This window comes from Staurois parvus, unplaced genomic scaffold, assembly GCF_062004578.1.
Source record: "Staurois parvus isolate SC_StPar_1 unplaced genomic scaffold, SC_StPar_1.0 ptg000023l, whole genome shotgun sequence".
In the NCBI taxonomy this organism is placed as follows: Eukaryota; Metazoa; Chordata; class Amphibia; order Anura; family Ranidae; genus Staurois; species Staurois parvus.
In genome coordinates this window covers 551,269-569,020 of record NW_028317819.1, presented here as the reverse complement: position 1 = coordinate 569,020, position 17,752 = coordinate 551,269, and the positions used below count along the sequence as shown (strand labels likewise).

Sequence of the window (17,752 nt, the reverse complement as noted above, 5' to 3'; positions counted from 1 at the left end):
GCACATTATGAAAGACTTACTTGAAAACGAAGCCCTCCAGCAGAGTGCTGTTATGGCTCCTCAAGGCTTCCATCTTCACCCGGACTACCTTCTGGGTTCACGAGTTGCGGCCATTTGATTGGCCGAGCCGTGAAGATGTCACTCCTGCACATGCGTGAAGGGAGTTTCGGCCGTGGCACGGCTCTCTCAATAGACAACACGCAGTCCATTGAGAGTGCAGTGCATGTGTGCTGGTGACATCACTGGCGCTTCTAGAGTAAATATCTCCTAAACGGTGCACATTTAGGAGATATTTACAGTACCTACTGGTAAGCCTTATTAAAGGATTACCTGTAAGTAAAATATGCAAAAACGAGTTTACTTACACTTTAAGCTCAGCGAGAGGGCAGTGCTGAAACCATTAAACAGACTAGCCTGCTTTTCATAGGCTTAAATCCCCAAATACTTACCTGGCTTCTCTTCCAATCCACCGCTGTGCCTCTCTCTCTGCTCATAGTCACAGAGGCAGCAGGGGAAGCCATTGGCTCCTGCTGCTGTCAATCAAATCTTGTGAGGAGGGAGTGGGGGCAGGGCTAAGCTGCACTGTTTTGTCCACCTCGGGTTCGAGCCCACATGTCTGCCCCCATAGCAACCATTTACTATGGGGGCAGACACAGAAGAGAAGGAGCACCAGTGGGGGACCCCAGAAGAGGAGGTCCAGGGTTGCTCTGTACAAAGTCATTGCAGAGAGCAGGTAAGTATAACGTTTGTTATTTTAATTAAAAAGAAGCTGAGCCTTTACAATCACTTTAACCTAAAAAAACCATAATAAATGCTTTTTTGGTTTACAGAGGAGTTAATGCAGAAGTGGCAGGTATTAAATGTTGCAACTCTATTTCCAATTTCACTCCTAAATTCTTTTGTAAATCTCTGTGTTGAATCCAGGCTGTTAAAGCTATATATAAAAAACACAGGCAAAACCCACTGGTTTATAGTAAAGGTTTTCCAGTTACTTTATATTGCGAGTGTGCCTGTGAAATGATCCCGAGGAGTGAACTGTAGAACCAGTCATCTTTAATTTGGTCTCGCTGTTTTCATGAGAAAGTTAACATTATGTAATGTGGCAGCAGTACTGTAGAAGAATGTAAAGCTGGTCTTAGACCCTTCCTTCTGAATCCACTTATCTATGAATGCTATGATCACTAGGATACATACATCACACATACAATACTATTTTATTATTATCGTCATTCAGAAATACTCATTACTAAGGCCTACATCTGTGATCTAATAGTACACACTAAAGCAACCCGCCTTGTACCCGATTAGCTCAAATCCCTACACCGTGTGTGCATTATGTACTTTGGACCGCCAGGACCCCCAGTTAAAGTACATTTGATGACTGTGGTTAAGCAGTGGAAAATGGAAATAGTTAATCCTGCGCATGCCAGCAAATCTCCAGGCATCCCAGCAGATTACATCACCAACTTTCTATATATACAACTCTTAAACAACTTTTCTTAAACCTATTAAAGGATAAAATATTATCTAGTGTAAGGGATGAACTTATTAGACTAAATTCCCCATAAATAACTGTACTTATCTCTGTATAAAGGTCATTTAAAGTGTATATAAACCCCAAAATGGACTTCTCTTCTTTTTAAACTGTTAAATATACAGTTGAAAACATTTTGTTATATTGGTTCAATAAGTACTAAAAAATAATCGTTCATTCTGTCAGAAATTTGGAGCTGTCCTGTTACCTGTTCTCCCTGTGTTGTCTCAAAGAGTCTAATCAGCTATCCCAGTTATTATCTTGGACTACAAAATACTTCACCCCCCCCACCATGTTGTGGAGATGAGGAGGTGGGAAGGTATAATGTAGTTTAGCAAGAGAAAACTGGACAGAACTGACACCATTTCTTAGAATTTCAGTCAAGAAAAGACACTGTGCTATCAGCTCACAAGATGAAAACTAGTACCTGAGTGCATTTCTGCCAGGATCATTAGGCATTTTCTATACTGCAATGCAGGCATGGGAAACTGAGAGATCAGCTAGTAAAAGCAGCACACTGTATACACATTACAAATAGTTAGGCTTATATTTAACCCCTTGATTGCCCTAGATGTTAACCCCTTCCCAGCCAGTGTCATTTGTACAGTGACAGTGTATAGTATTATCACTGATCACTGTATTAGTGTCACTGGTGATGTCAGTGTCAGAATTGCCCACCGCAGTATTGCAGGCCTGTTATAAGTCGCTGATCGCCGCCATTAGTAGTATAAAAAAAATTAATTCCAGTATATATACCATAGTTTGGATAACTTTCACGCAAACCAATAAATATACACTTATGGGGATTTTGTTTTTTTCAACAACATGTATCAGAATACATTTTGGTCAAAATTTATGCAGAAATTAGTTTTTTTAATTTGCTTTATACCATAAAGTATTTTTTTTTCTCAAAATGTTTGGCAAAAAAAAAAAAGTAGTGATCAAATACCACCAAAAAAGCTTTATTTGTGTGAAAACCATTACATAAATTTTGTATGAGTGCAGCACTGCATGACTGCACAATCACCAGTTAAAGTAAAGCAGTGCCGAAGAGCAAAAAATGGCCTGGTCATGAAGGGGGTTAAATCTCCCGGAGTTCAAGTGGTTAATGATGAACTGGGACATACTGTCATTCCAAAACAAAGGAAACTGATGTCAACAGAAATTATATTGGTGGAAATAAAAATGCATCTCTCAGTATGTTACATCCTGATCAAAGATAATTATCAACTCATCACAGCTGGTAATGGTGAAATGTAAGTTAAAAAGAAAAATCATTCCATTCCTCAACACTTGTAAAGGTTACAGAATCTATGTGTTATGCAATATAAAACATAGTTTGTTTCATGTTAGGCAACCAGAAATATGACAAGAAAGGAGTGACAGAAAGTGGCCACAATATATAAAAACATTTCAGAAATACAAAGTTAATGATGGAGCCTAGCAAAATGTTGAATGCGATGTTGGACCTTGGACCAATGTCGAATCAATCAAGTTTTGCCACTAAAAGACAAATGCACAAAAAATCTAGTTTAGTTTACAGACATGTGAAATGCAATATATGAAATATGTACTTTTGCACTTCTTGCACATGTAATTAACAAGCCTGTACTGAAAGAAATAAATAAGTGGGGCTACCATTGGTGACCTCTTCCTGAAGATCCTAGTTCTTTGTCTCTCTCTTGCTTCAATAGTTGTTCAGGGTCAGTAAAAGGCGGGTCAGCATTTGCCATCTCCATACTTCTCTAATTACTTCTCTAATTACAGATTTTCCTCAAACAAGAGTGCAAAATGGTATAAAGTAACTTAAAACCACAAAACAACTCTAAGGCCTCATGCATACAGATACTTACGAGCATCGGACAAAATTTCTGTGCATAATTCTCTGCCAGGAAGGGACAGCTGCAAAGTGAAGCTACCCACAGTGGGCTGGTGGTGGTGGGTCTTATGTCCCCTTCATTGAACACCAAGTTGTAGGGTGGCATAAGAGGCCTACCCTAGGTTGGGTTCTTCTGAGCCATGATAGGCACAGTGAATGGGGTCACTTGCCCTGCACAATGGGTAACTGTTGTGCCATTTTCATCAATGCCCCGGGACGACTTTCAGGGGAAGTCAACCTTAAAGTGGTACTCCAACTTAGAGATGGGCTGTACACTGTATACTTTGAGTGAATAAGTTGAATTCCATCTAACCTTCTGGTACTGTATCAATGCACAACTTGACTGTAAGGGCTCATTTACACATGCTTCAAAATGTAGCATTGGACACACTCTTTTGAAGTGCTTTGAATGCCAGTTAAAGCCTCTGTCGCTAAATAAACAGGTAAGCTTACAATCCTGTTTAAACGTTGTGTTTGCTTTGCTTCGCTTCAAATATTATACCACGTCGCTTTCTTGGTGCTTCAAAGCATCTTAAAGGACTCCATAGAAGTCTAAGACAAAGCTTGCTTACAGCACCTGCAGCTTTTGCAAGGCTTTTATTCGGTTTTAGCTTCACTTTGTTTTATAGGTTTTGCAGGTATGAGATATCCCAGGATGCACCAGTAAACCAACAAGCGAACCGGAAAGACGTCATTAGCAGTCACTTCTGGTTCATGTATATATATTCTGGAAGTGTCTGGTCCAGACGTCACATATGGTGTGCAGCGTGGAACAGCAGGAAGGTGAGCAGAGTTCGGATTGGAGTGGAGCAACTAGCTGATGGCACTTATGATGTGCAACATGGGAATGCAGTAGCGGAAGGTGAGTGGGGATCAGGGAGAGAGGACTCAGCGGCACAAAATCAGCAGAGCTGGGGAACCAGAGCAGGAGAAACTAGAAGATATTACATATGGCACGCAGCATGGGAGCAATAAAGTGGGAGGTGAGCAGGGACTGGAGAGAGACAAGGATCAGCAAACCAGAGGATCAGCAGAGCTGGGGCTTACTATTGAGTGGGGGATCAGAAGAGTGGGGTACTACTGAGCAGGGGATCTGCTGAATGAGGGGACTAATAAGCTGGGGATCTGCTGAATGTTGGTACAAATGAGCTGGGGATCTGCTGAGTGGGGGGTGCTACTTAGCTTGGGTTCTATTGGGCCCCTTTAAAACAAATTGAAAATCAACACACACAGGGCATTTGCAAAACTTTATTAAAGCTTCATAAACGCATCACTGAAGCATTATCGAAACATGATCGAAACATCACTGAAGCATCACAGAAGCATCACAAACACATACAAAAAGCATGTTGAAGAGGCAGGCACTTTAATGTGTGTTAAAGTTGAGGCAAGTGTGAGCCCTAACTGTTGGCAATTAGGAAGAACATGATGAGCCGTACACATAGTGTGGACCTCAAGCGTGAACTATGTTCTTTTTACTCTCCATACTTGATGGCCAGGCCAAGGGCCTTGCCAATGCTGATCTGCACCTGTTGCTATGGGAGACGGACCACTGGGGAAGGAGCCCAATACAGAGACTTCTCACTACCGGATGACATCTCACCTAGCACAGGTACCAAGCTTCATGACAAGCTGCTTGTACTGGTTACTAGTCGCTCGTTACTCTTTAGAATAACTTCAGGTCTAGCAGGACAATGTTTCAAAGCCTTTACTGAGAAAACTTCAGCATAACAACTTAAATAGGCAATGAGTCTTTATCTAACTGACTGTGGCTACCCCCACATATCTGCATAGGTGGAGTCCAATAATGGCAAGTCCACAGTGGTAGTGGTCCATGATGATGGTGTCCCGACGAGTCGCTGCCTTCAGAGCAGACTAAAAATCCCAGCAGATCGTCTACATGATGGTATTCATGCGGTTCCCTAAGCATTCAGTGGAAGACTCTCTTCAGGATTCAATCCCCTTCTCCTATTTATAATCACATAAAACAGATGGGCTGGACCTCCCAAAAAACTGAGACCTTAGCCCAGGTAAGGCAGTAAAAACATCAACTGCTTCCCCCGGGTGAGGCAGCCATAACTAAATTCCTACAGTAGGCAACCTGCCTACACGCTAGCTGTTCACAGGTATAAATTATGCTTGAATAAATTCACACATGGGAGTAAATCCCTGAACACACATAAGCAGAAATCATAACTATAGGCTGCTGTATGCTGGAGCTGTCCCTCCCAGTACGGAAATGTGCCTGCAATTTACACTGGACTCCTGAATGCATCTGTGTAAATGAGGCCCAACAGGCTTATATATTGAAAAAGAGAAAGAAAAGCAGTGTAGTACCTACAGTTGTGGATCACGATCTAACCTTTAAGTTAAACCCTGGTTATTTATTTATTACAGGTAACGTCTATGTAAATATATACACACACTGGTCACTTTATTAGGTACACCTTGCTAGTACCGGGTTGGACCCCCTTTTGCCTTCATGGTCCATATTGACATGATAGCATCACACAGTTGCTGCAGATTTGTTGGCTGCACATCAATGATGTGAATCTCCTGTTCCACCACATCCCAAAGGTTCTGTATTGGATTGAGATCTGGTGACTGTGGAGGCCATTGGAGTACAGTGAACTCATTGTCATGTTCAAGAAACCAGTTTGAGATGATTTGAGCTTTGTGACGTGGGGCATCATCCTGATGGAAACAGCCGTCAGAAGATGGGTACACTGTAGTCATAAAGGGATGGACATGGTCAGCAACAATACTCAGGTCTTGGCATTTAAACAATGCTCAGTTGGTACTAGGGGGCCCAACGTGTACCAAGAAAATATCCACCATTACACCACCAGCCTGAACCACTTATATAAGGCAAGATGGATCCGTGCTTTCATGTTGTTTATGTCAAATTCTGACCATACAATCTGAACGTTGCAAGTGAAATCAAGACTCATCAGACCAGGCAACATTTGTGGTTATTTGAGTTACTGTGGCTTTTTTATCATCTTGAACCAGTCTACCCATCTCCTCTGACCTCAACAAGGCATTCGTACACACAACTGCTGCTCCCTGGATATTTTCTCTTTTTCGGACCATTCTCTGTAAACCCTAGAAATGATTGTGTATAAAAATTCAGGTAGATCAGCAGTTTTTGAAATACTCAAGACAAGCCCGTCTAGTACCAACAACCATGCCACGTTCAAATCACTTAAATCCCCTTTATTCCCCATTCTGACACTCAGTTTGAACTTCAACAAGGTCCCTAATGCACATTCATACATACACATACTAGGGCCAATTTACCTACCAGCATAACATGGACAACATGAACACTCTGTGCAGGTAGTACCGTGGCTGGGATTCAATTTGGTGACCTGGTCCTGCTAGACAGAAGTGCTAACCACTTAGCCACTGTGGATTGTTGCTATGTGTTACTGTACTTGGAACAGATTATGAAATAAATTTGTATGTAGGGTAAAGGCAAAGCACAAACCACAGAACAATGAGCTACTGATCACAGACAATGCAACAAGGCAGAACAGCATGAGAGATCACTACAACGGTCCTCAAGGTGAATACGATGTCTGGATGTATGTATAGGCCATCCATCCTCCCTCACTTTCTGCCCAGTGTGATATAAATAGTTATAAAAGCCATCGGCTTATATAACTGGAGGCAGATTGATCATACGGCACAGTAAAGACATACCTATGACTACCACTGTAAGAGGGGCAACAGGTCTAAGGACATTTAGCACCTCCCACTCCTGGGGTAAGAATTTTAATAAATAGTTTATTGGGGAATGTTTATTGTATACCACTTTAGGCTGGTCTTGCCACTACTGGAATAACCCAACTGCAAACAGCTATAAAAAAAGTTCCTGACAAGGACCCTACCCCTCCTCCTTGAATGATACACATTCTGCCACTGCTTTCACTGCCTATGACACCATCTGTGAATAGGGGGAAGATGATGAGCCACAAGATTCTCTCCCCTATTCACAGATCATGTTACATGCAGTGAAAGCAATGGAAGAACATTTCTTAAAGCGGAGGTTCAGTCAAAATCTAAAAAAATAAAAGTCAGCAGCTACAAAAACTGTAGCTGATGACTTTTAAAAACTGACATCAACCTGTCCCTCATTCCAGTGTTGTACTCACCGCAGCCGGTTTCACCAGCTGTCCTCTCTTGCTAGCATCTTATGTGTGGGAGCCAAGCTGTGACAGCTTGCAGCTTCACAGCTGGGTACCCACTGCGCATGCGCAAGTAGTGCTGTGACTTGTGAATGGTCCCGCAGTCTTCTGGGACCTGTCACGTGTCCCAGACTAGAGGGAGGGAAGAAATCTTCTGCTTCCAATCGCCTAGGCCAGGGGTCTCCAAACTTTACAAACAAAGGGCCAGTATACTGTCTTTCAGACTTTAGGAGGGCCAGATTAGGGCTAGTGAGGATAGAAAATATCCTGGCCCCAGCTTCAGTAAGAATAAACATGGCCTCAGGGTTGTTGGTCAGTAGGAGGAGGAGTAGTGCCCCACAATTGGTCATGGTGGGAAGAATAGTACACCATCATTGGTTTCATGGGAAGAAGTACTGCCCCGTTTTTGTTCTCAGTGGGAGGAATAGTGCCCCAACGGCCAGATAAAGTGTAGCAAAGGGCCACATCCAGCCCTCAGGCCGCAGTTTGGAGACCCCTGGCCTAGGCAATCGCAGCAGAAGTGGGAGCGGGTACCTGTCAAAATTGGGTACCTACTCTCCCCCTCAAACCCCAAAGGTGCCCATCCTTAACATGGAGCTAGGGACGAGGCCTTAAAGCAGAACTTCCCCTGTTGAGTGGTGCTATGCTTTATTGGAGGGAGGAGAAGGAGGAGGAGGGAAATATTTCTACAGGATCCAGCTGCCTGCACAACAAGGGACATACTTCATTATAGGCAAATTATGTCACTAAATAATTTTTTTTTATGGCAAAACTTCAACTGGTTGTAAAGGCTAAAGTTTTTTTTACTTTTAAGCATTGTATGTATGAAGGTACAAAAAAACCTTCTGTGTGTAGTAGCCCCAGCCCCTCCCAATACTTAACTGAGCCTCCTCTCAATCCAGTGATGTGCACGAAAGCAGATTCTCTCCTGGGAATCTCCCTCCTCATTGGCTCCTGCTACTGTCATTCACAGCCAGTGAGCCAATGAGAAGAGAGCAAGGGCGTGCCAAACAATGCTAGATTGTGAATGGATACGCAGAGCAGCAGCTCAGGAGCAAGACTATTTGGATGCCCCCAAAGAAAGTTGCTTGAAGGAAGGAGGGGCCAGGAGCGCCAGCGGGGGACCAGAGAAGAGGAGGATCAGGGCTGCTCTGTGCAAAACCACTGCATCCTTTTCAGCTTTAGGCTTAAAAAATGCTGAGTGTTTAATATTACTACCACAGCAGCATTTCAGTATAAGAAGAATATGTTATTAGGATGCAGTGTATGGTGTTTTGTGTATACAGGCCCCAGACATATTTTTGGCAATTAAAGTATAAAAATGGAAAGGCAGGCTAAACGTTTTTGTAAACAATTGCTTCCCTCATCAAAAAAAACGTAAAATATAGCAAACTTTCCTCATCTGTATGTAAAAAGCAATATCCAGTCTCATTACTACAGTAGTGTATTTTTGCGATTTTCTGAATACCTCACACAGAATCGATAGGTAGGTTTATATCAATTGAGCTGGAATACATTGTACACTTTGTTCTCATCCAGTCGACAACTAGAAGGCTCAGTTGCCATGCCTACACACCACAATATAGCAAAAGATAATAATGACAAGTATGAGCACCCAGTGTACACTTGTACAATGTCTTCGATAGGCCAACATTTTATATTTATAGTTTTATCAATTTCTTGGGCAGCTAGAAATGTTCATAGTCTTCAGGAAGTGTGAACTAAGGTCAGTCATTGACCTGTAATCTCTGTGATGCAATAAAATGTAAAAAAAAGTAGACAGTGTGAGTTAAAGCGTTAGTAAACCTTTTAGAGAAGAAAAATCCCCTGCAAGGAAATGGCATAATGTGCTAGTATGCATCACATACTAACACATTATAAAATACTTACCATAGAAAGAAAGAAGCCATGTCTGCCCCCGTTCTTCCTTCCGGGTTTGCTAGCTCCGGTCCTTTGAATGGCTGAGCCGAGATTCCATTTTAAAGGATAAGCTCACTTTAAAAAAAAAATCCTTTTTTTATAGGTAAAAATGTGCATGTGCAGATTGTTGGTGCCATACAGGACTCCTGCAAACTGACAGTGCCTGTACATCTCATACAGGCAAGCAGATGCAGTCTGACTGGAAGACTCAATGAAGTACCACGGTGCTCAACAGCGTCATGGTAGTTCATTGAGAACTACATGCCGACAGCTGCAATGGCTTGTAGTTCTCATTCATTCTCATTCATTCGCGGCCATCCGTGCTGTTTTCAGAAAGTGACAGCTAGTATAGGGAACTTCTCCCCGTACTGCTGTCACACTGAGGATGGGGGTGGGGGATTGGGCAGCGGTGGGAACATGTTCCATGCTAAAAAAGGGTGGAACATGAAACATGTTCCCAAAGGTGAACTTACCCTTTAAGGAGCATGCACCCACATGACTGTCAAATTGGGACCAATGGTTGTGTCCATGCATCCACTGCGTCCCAACAGATATGAATGGAACTGCCTGCACGTGGATGTATGGAACAACCGCGCAATGTGGGAAAAAACTACCTCTGGCACAAATGTACAGATAGGTACGCCCATATGAGACCTTATCTGTGTGTTACTTCTGACCCTTGCACTCTTTGTGTTAAGCACTCCTGATCCCTGCACTCTGTGTGTTACACACTCCTGACCCCTGCACTCTGTGTGTTGCACCCTCCTGACCCCTGCACTCTGTGTTCTGCTTTCCTGACCCCTGCACTCTGTGTGTTGCACACTCCTGACCCCTGCACTCGTTGTGTTAAGCACTCCTGATCCCTGCACTCTGTGGGTTGCATCCTCCTGACCCCTCCACTCTGTGTTCTGCTTTCCTGATCCCTGTTCTCTGTTTATTACATGGTCTTAATCCCTGTGCTCTGTATATTACACACTGCACTAAGCAAGAGTTTATTAAATGGCAATTCACTGAAGGTGAAAAAGTCCTATAGATACACATATGAAATTAAAAAAAACAAAAAAAACCCCATTAACGCAGGCATGGCAAACTGGAGCTTATTGGACCATATTCAGCTCTCATTGGTTTAAAGAGAAGAAAAATGTAATGTGCCCCCAGTGAATCTCGAGCAGATAAATATATTTCTCTCATATTTTGTACATCCAGAAATGTTGCATAGCCCCTTTCTTGGTAATTAAATGTTTTGAGTTGCAACTTTACTAAAATGTTCCCTTCTCTAGTGTCATAATGATTTTTCTGGAAATCAGAAGGTGCAACCACCAATAGTCATAATGCAGTCCTCTTGAAGATTTAGTCCTCTCAATTTGACCCACTCTTTCACTCGAGTTTGTCATGCCTGGTTTAGTAGACATTATGTAAATCCTAACAAGGAATGTCTCTTATTTGCTCCTGTTTAGTCTCTTAACATATCAAAATGTCTTTAGCACACCAAAATTTGATTGGTTCCTATAGGTTATTATTGGGCTTACTTACAGTGATTGCAAATGTATATATTTTTTCAATAATAAACAGATTTATACTTACCTGCCCTGTGCAGTGGAATTGCAGATTCTCCTCTTCTTGGGTCTCCCACTAGTGCTCCTGGCTATTCCTCTCAGGCAAGTTTCCCCATAGAAAGCCACTTTCTGTGGGGGAACTTGTGTGGGCTTGCTCCCAAGCCTTGCTGTCTGCATCTATTGGCACAGACATTGGGACTTGGCCCTGCCCCCTGCTCCCTCGTCACTAGCTTTGATTCACAGCAGTGTGAGCCAATAGCTCCCGTTGCCTTAGCAATGGCAAATAGATCTTGAATTGAGGGAAGAGAAGAGCTGCAGGCAGGCGCAGTGCGGCATCGAATGAGGGTTCAGGTAAGTATAGGGGTGAGGGGGGATATTGATGCCTAAATATTTTTTACCTTCATGCAACAAATGCATTGTGGTTGTAAACCCTTACATATACCCAGTGAAGTGACTAGCCTCCGGTGGTACACAGAGATGTAATAAATCCTCTTACATACGTTGTACCTGTTTATCTGAAGTATTCTCTTCTCTACATCCATTCAAAATTTATAAAGCTTGTCTGAGAGTTCAGAAAAAAAGGGTGTATAATTGAAATCACACACTGCAGAGCTCAGTAAGGAGAGTTCTGAGAGCTGATTGGATGGAAGAGACACAACCACCCCCTTCACAAAGCACACAGGAACAGAACTGAGGCTGTCAATCTGCTGGAGGTCGCTCCCCTGTCACCATTTTTCTCTTGGTGTCAGGAAAACTTGTCAGAAGTGATTCATTCTGATAGCAGAGGAACAAAGCAGCAGACAAAAATGACACTTAGTGCTCTGGATTGAGACAAATACACACTATAGGGGGATATGCTTTGTTCATATTTCTTGTCTGAGGTTTACAACCACTTTAAGGTAAAAAATGTTTAGGCTTTAGAACCACTTTAAGTAAACCTGTCATGAGGGAACCACGGCCATTGCCGGCCTTCTTCTAAAGATGCTAGAAAGAGCTATTATGATGACCCTCTGGCATCAGCATTTTCTAAGATACTAAACTGAAACAAGCATGCCAATTAGGGAAATCAGAAGTGCTGATCGGCACACTTCTTCCTAGTCAATGATTTACAATACTAAAGCCAGGGGTTAGCACAGGAGCCAGGCAACTATCATTACAAAACACTGGAGCCAGGGGGTTAGCCTAACAGCCAGGCAACTAGCATTTCAATAAAACAAGTATTCTTTGAAGCATGCCCACTTTTATAAAACCCAGTGTTTATCCTTTAATAATAAACCCTAACATGTTCATTGTTATCCCAAACAGTGTTTGTGAATAACCATAACTAGTTAGTTATAGTTCTGTAACATTTATATACATAAAAATGTGTATAGATTTTAATTTATATAGTATACAGTGTATATATATATATAAATATTCCTATATTGTAAGCTCTAACGAGCAGGGCCCTCTGTTTCTTCTTGTACCAAATTGTATTGTAACTGTAATGTCTACCTTCATTCTGTAAAGCGCTGTGCAAACTGTTGGTGCTATATAAATCCTGTATAATGATAATAATTATATATATATATATACACACAATATATCATACATTTATAGAGACTATAGATTGTGCTATATGATTTAATATTTACTGAAAGGGGTGACATGAATGGCTGTGCATGGCTGTACTTTGGTACACATGTGATATACACTCAAATAGCATAGTTGCTAAGTGGTTAGCACGTCTGCCTAGAAGCACTGGGGCTGTCCTCCCTGTGCCTGTGTTGGTTTCCTCTGGATACTCTGGTTTTCTCCCACATTTCAAGACATGCTGGTAGGTTAATTGGATCCTGTTGAAATTGCACCCCGTTTGTGTATGTATGAATGTGAGTTAGGAACCTGAGATTTTAAGCTCCTTAAGGGTTAGGGACTGATGTGAATGTACAATATATATGTAAAGCGCTGCGTAAATTGACAGCGCTATATAAGTAGCTGAAATGAATAAATATAGCACATTTTCATAATATGCCTGTACACCATACGAGCGTTTACGATAGTATTATTATTATTATTATACTGTATTTATATAGCGCCAAAGGGTTTGCTCAGCGCTGTACAATAGCAAGGGGGACAGAACATGAGACAAGACAGTAACAATACAATACACGAGGGGTTCGGGGGCCCTGCTCTTTCGAACTTACAATCTAGGAGACCAGCATATACCCAAGTCTAGCGGTGTACAACCATTCATATCACTGGGCAGCTGTACCCCAGGGCTTCCCAGGAGGGGGAATTACACCACAGTTTTGTGTTGAATGGGCTCATGGTAAACAAGTGCAAGAGTTCAGATTCTAAGGAACTGTTACAACAATTTTTTTAGCAAGCACAAATACCCCTTGAATCCAACCCTAGCAATACAATGAGACCAGTGGATTTTCCCATTTTATGTATCCTCATTACTTGTACCCGTATGACTCTATTAAATACGCCAGCAGCACTGTAGCAATCTTCCAATACGACAGTAAACATTAAGTACCTAACATTGAGGGAACCCCACTGGCAAACTACACTCGGGCTGACCCAAACCCAGTGACACCTTCTAAAATCTGATATCCACGTTACACTGCTAGACACATATAGCCTTCACCTTCCCACCTCAGTACCAGCACTAGCTGTATGATATCCCACTGGATGTGTAGGAGTTAAATATTTAAACTAACCTGTTGCCATAGCAGCTGCTGTTGCTCTGGATCCTGCTCCCTCCTCCGAGATCTTCAGACATACCTCTCCGGGTCATCCCCAGTTAGGCTTGTCCGATTCATTCATACTCAACACTTGATAAAAGGGGAATTCTCCAACTGTCTGCTGTGTCTGTCATCTTCTGCAGAGCGAGCTCAGTTAGCGAGGGATCAGAGAATTTGTATATGATTCCTCTAGTATCCTAGCAACAACCTCACATACAATGGATTCTGTATTGCGCTACATGTCTCATGTAACATATACAGTCTCTTATAATATTTCAAGTACAGAATGTTTACATGAAAAGAACAGAAGAGGCTTCTTTTTATTGCAGCATCAATTCTGTGCACTGAAATGCTCCAAATTTACCAATCCCTATATTTACGAATAATCAGCCAGGGTGTGGCCCACAATCCCTACCCTGCCTGAGAAAAATATGCAGGCAATATACAGGGGTTATTACAATTATACACAAAAACCTTCCCCCTAGACAGGTATGGGCCACACTACAAGTCCCAGGAGAAAATGACATTACATAAATAAACAACCAAACACAAGAAAACAATGGATTGCTTCCCGGCACCTAGCAGTCTGGACTCTGGAGGTGATTAAACAAAGTGAGACCTTATCACCTAAACCGAAAATAGCAAACAATAGTTGATGCCATGAAACCTGTCACAGAAAATAAAGTTTCTTAACCCCTCATATGCTGGAATTTACACCCTGCACATACATCATGTTCCAAATTATTATGCAAATGATATTTTTCTCATTTACCTAAATAATTGATGTAAATAACAGTCAGCACAATTCTCATGTTATCAACTATTAAGAGTACAATGCAAATTTTATTGAACAAACCTCCTAATTATTATTACTTATTATTATTATTACTACGAGTTTATATAGCGCCAAAGGGTTTGCTCAGCGCTGTACAATAGGGGGGACAATACATGGCACAGTACAACAACAAACAACGTACGAGGGGTAAGAGGGCCCTACTCTTACGAGCTTACAATCTAGGAGGGAGGGGGTAAAGGTACAGTAGGAAGTGGCTGAGGGGGATGAAGTGGTGGGAGGAATGAGGGAGGATGGCCGTTAGGTGAGGGTGGGGTAGGCTTCCCTGAAGAGATGGGTTTTGAGGGAGCGCCTGAATGTGAATAGGGAAGGCGACAGTCTGATGGATTGGGGCAGTGAGTTCCAGAGGATGGGGGAGGACCTGGAGAAGTCCTGCAGTCGTGCATGGGAGGAGGAGACCAGGGAGCAGGATAGAAGGAGGTCCTGTGAGGAGCGAAGGGTACGGGTAGGGTGGTACTTGGTGATCAGGTTGGTGAGGTAGTCAGGGGCAGTGTTGTGAACGGCTTTGTAGGTCAGGGTTAGGAGTTTAAATTTGATGCGTTGGGCAATCGGGAGCCAGTGGAGGGAGAGGCAGAGGGGGGTGGCAGAGGTGGAGCGGGTGGTGAGGTGGATGAGTCTGGCAGCTGAGTTCAGGATGGTCTGGAGCGGGGAGAGCCTGCACTAATGATAACAGTATATTTTTTTAAACATAAAACACTTACAATGCAATGTTCCAAATTATTACGCACAGTAAGTTTCAAAACACTTTATAGATTGTAAAGAACTGAAAATTGTCATTTGTTGTGTTTGCAGCATATTTACTGAAATCAAAAGCTAAAATCAAACTTTTAACAACATTTTAACTTTTTAAACATTTTAACAGGTCACGTTACATTGTAACATAGGACCCCTTATTTGATAGCAGCTTCACAAGTCTTGCTTCCATTGAACTTGTGAGTTTATGGACAGTTTCTGCTTGAATTTGTTTGGCAGATGTCAGAATAGCTTCCCAGAGCTGCTGTTTGGATGTAAACTGCCTCCCACCCTCATAGATCTTTTGCTTGAGAATGCTCCAAAGGTACTCAATAGGATTGAGGTCAGGGGAGGATGGAGGCCACACCATGACTTTCTCTCCTTTTATCCCCATAGCAGCCATTGATGCAGAGGTATTCTTTGCAGCATGAGATGGTGCATTGTCATGCATGAAGATGATTTTATTACAGAAAGCATAGTTCTTCCTTCTGTACCAGGGAAGAAAGTGGTCAGTCATAAACTCCACATACTTTGCAGAGGTCATCTTTACACCTTCGGGGACCCTAAAGGGGCCGACCAGCTCTGTTCCCATGATTCTGGCCCAAAACATGACTCCACCACCGCCTTGCTGACGTCACAGCCTGTTGGAACAGGGTGGCCGTCCACCAACCATCCGCTACTCCATCCATCTGGACCATCCAGGGTTGCACAGCACTCATCAGTGAACAGGACTGTTTGAAAATTAGTCTTCATGTATTTTTCTGCCCAATGCAGCCGTTTCTGCTTGTGAGCATTTGTTAGTGGTGGCTGAATAGAAGGTTTATGCACAGTTGCAAGACTCTGGAGGACTCTACACCTTGATGTCCGTGGGACTCCAGAGGCACCAGCAGCTTCAAATATCTGTTTGCTGCTATGTAATGGTATTTTAGTAGCTGCTCTCTTGATCCGATGCATGGATCTGGCAGAAATCTTCCTCAATGTGCCTTTATCTGCACAAACCCGTCTGTGCTCTGAATCAGCCGCAAATCTCTTAATAGTGCAATGATCACACTTACGTTTTCGTGAAATATCTAATGTTTTCAAACCTCGTCCAAGGCATTGAACTATTTCACTCTTTTCGGCAGCAGAGAGATCCTTTTTCTTCCCCATATTGCTTGAAAATGGTGTTCTGCTTAATAATGTGGAACACCCTCCTTTAGTAGTTTTTCCTTAAATTGGGCTCACCGGCCAATCTAATTATCACAGGTGTCCGAGATTGTTTTCAGTGATCAAAAGAGCCCTGACACACAATGCCATCCATGAGTTATACTGAAAAACAAAATATTTAATCTTTGTGACACTTAAATAGAATTTGCATAATAATTTGGAACAGGGTGTAGTTCTACTATGCCCAGTATGCCTAGGGGTCCCAGAAACAGTCCCTCCAGCCCTTGCATGGAAAGGGTAGCTAGTATAATTCACAGCCAGTCAAGTGCCCAGGGAAGTGATATATTCCTCTTGGGGAAAAGGTTCCTTGTAACCCCAAGAGGGGGGGTCTCCTTAGTCCTGGGTCCATAGTCAGTGGGAAGGAGGTTGGCTCCCAGGTCCCTCCAGGGGCCCAAGTCACAGTGGTTTCTGTGACAGGGGGCTTTTGACTTCTGATGGTGGTGGGGGGATCTTGACATAAGGGGAGCTCTGGACATCTGCTTATAATTATTATGGGAATAATACAATTCTATACCAGCTGAAAAGGAGGGTTGCACATATCATCCACATGAAACTTTATTGGAGACTGCTCAGACAGAACACCATAGCAGACCCATGTTCTTTCACAGCAGATGCCAATAAAGCTTCTTGTGGATGATACCAGCGGTGCGTGATCCTCAATTTCAAGCTTGCATCGTCTACCAGAGGAGTGTGAGTGGGCTGCATGCTGATCTGCACCTGCCCTTTACACCTTAAGGCCCCATGTACACAGGACACTTTTGAACGATGGAAACTGACTGCTGGAAAATGTAGGTTCAAAAACGTCTGTTTGCATACCGCATTTATACGCATTTATCCGTGTTTGCGTTTAGAAGTGTTTTTTAAAGATAACCTCAGGAGACCTTCGAAAATGCCCAGAATGCACTGGAAAACAGTAAAAAATTAACTATTTTAGACATTTTGAGAGAAATAGAGAGAGCAGAAGCAGAGAGAGCAGTATTTGTTAAGATTAGCTGTCTTTTTTTTGTGGTGTTTGGATGTGTTCCAGCTCATTTCTGTGCAGAAATTATTGCAGCATATTTTCTTTCATGTGAAACCTCAAAGTATGGTGTACCAGGTCCATTTGAGTACCGGGAAAACACTTTGTATGCATTTTTCATGATAAAAAAGGCTCTGG

The 17,752-nt window shown here is 42.5% G+C and overlaps 1 protein-coding gene across 3 annotated transcripts in view; it reads right to left on the bottom strand.

The window, feature by feature from the left end:
- The window catches only part of ARHGEF25 (Rho guanine nucleotide exchange factor 25), a 429,432-nt gene that overhangs the window by 180,730 nt on the left and 230,950 nt on the right, over positions 1–17,752 (bottom strand). Inside the window, exon 1 of one of the 3 annotated variants that reach the window (XM_089692606.1) lies at positions 13,782–13,957. The exons of the other annotated variants lie outside the window; for them this stretch is intronic. Within the exon in view, the coding sequence (XP_089548732.1) occupies positions 13,782–13,791 (10 nt within the window). The 5' untranslated portion in view covers positions 13,792–13,957. Of the gene's footprint in view, positions 1–13,781; positions 13,958–17,752 lie in introns of those variants that run through there. 3 annotated transcript variants of the gene reach the window in all.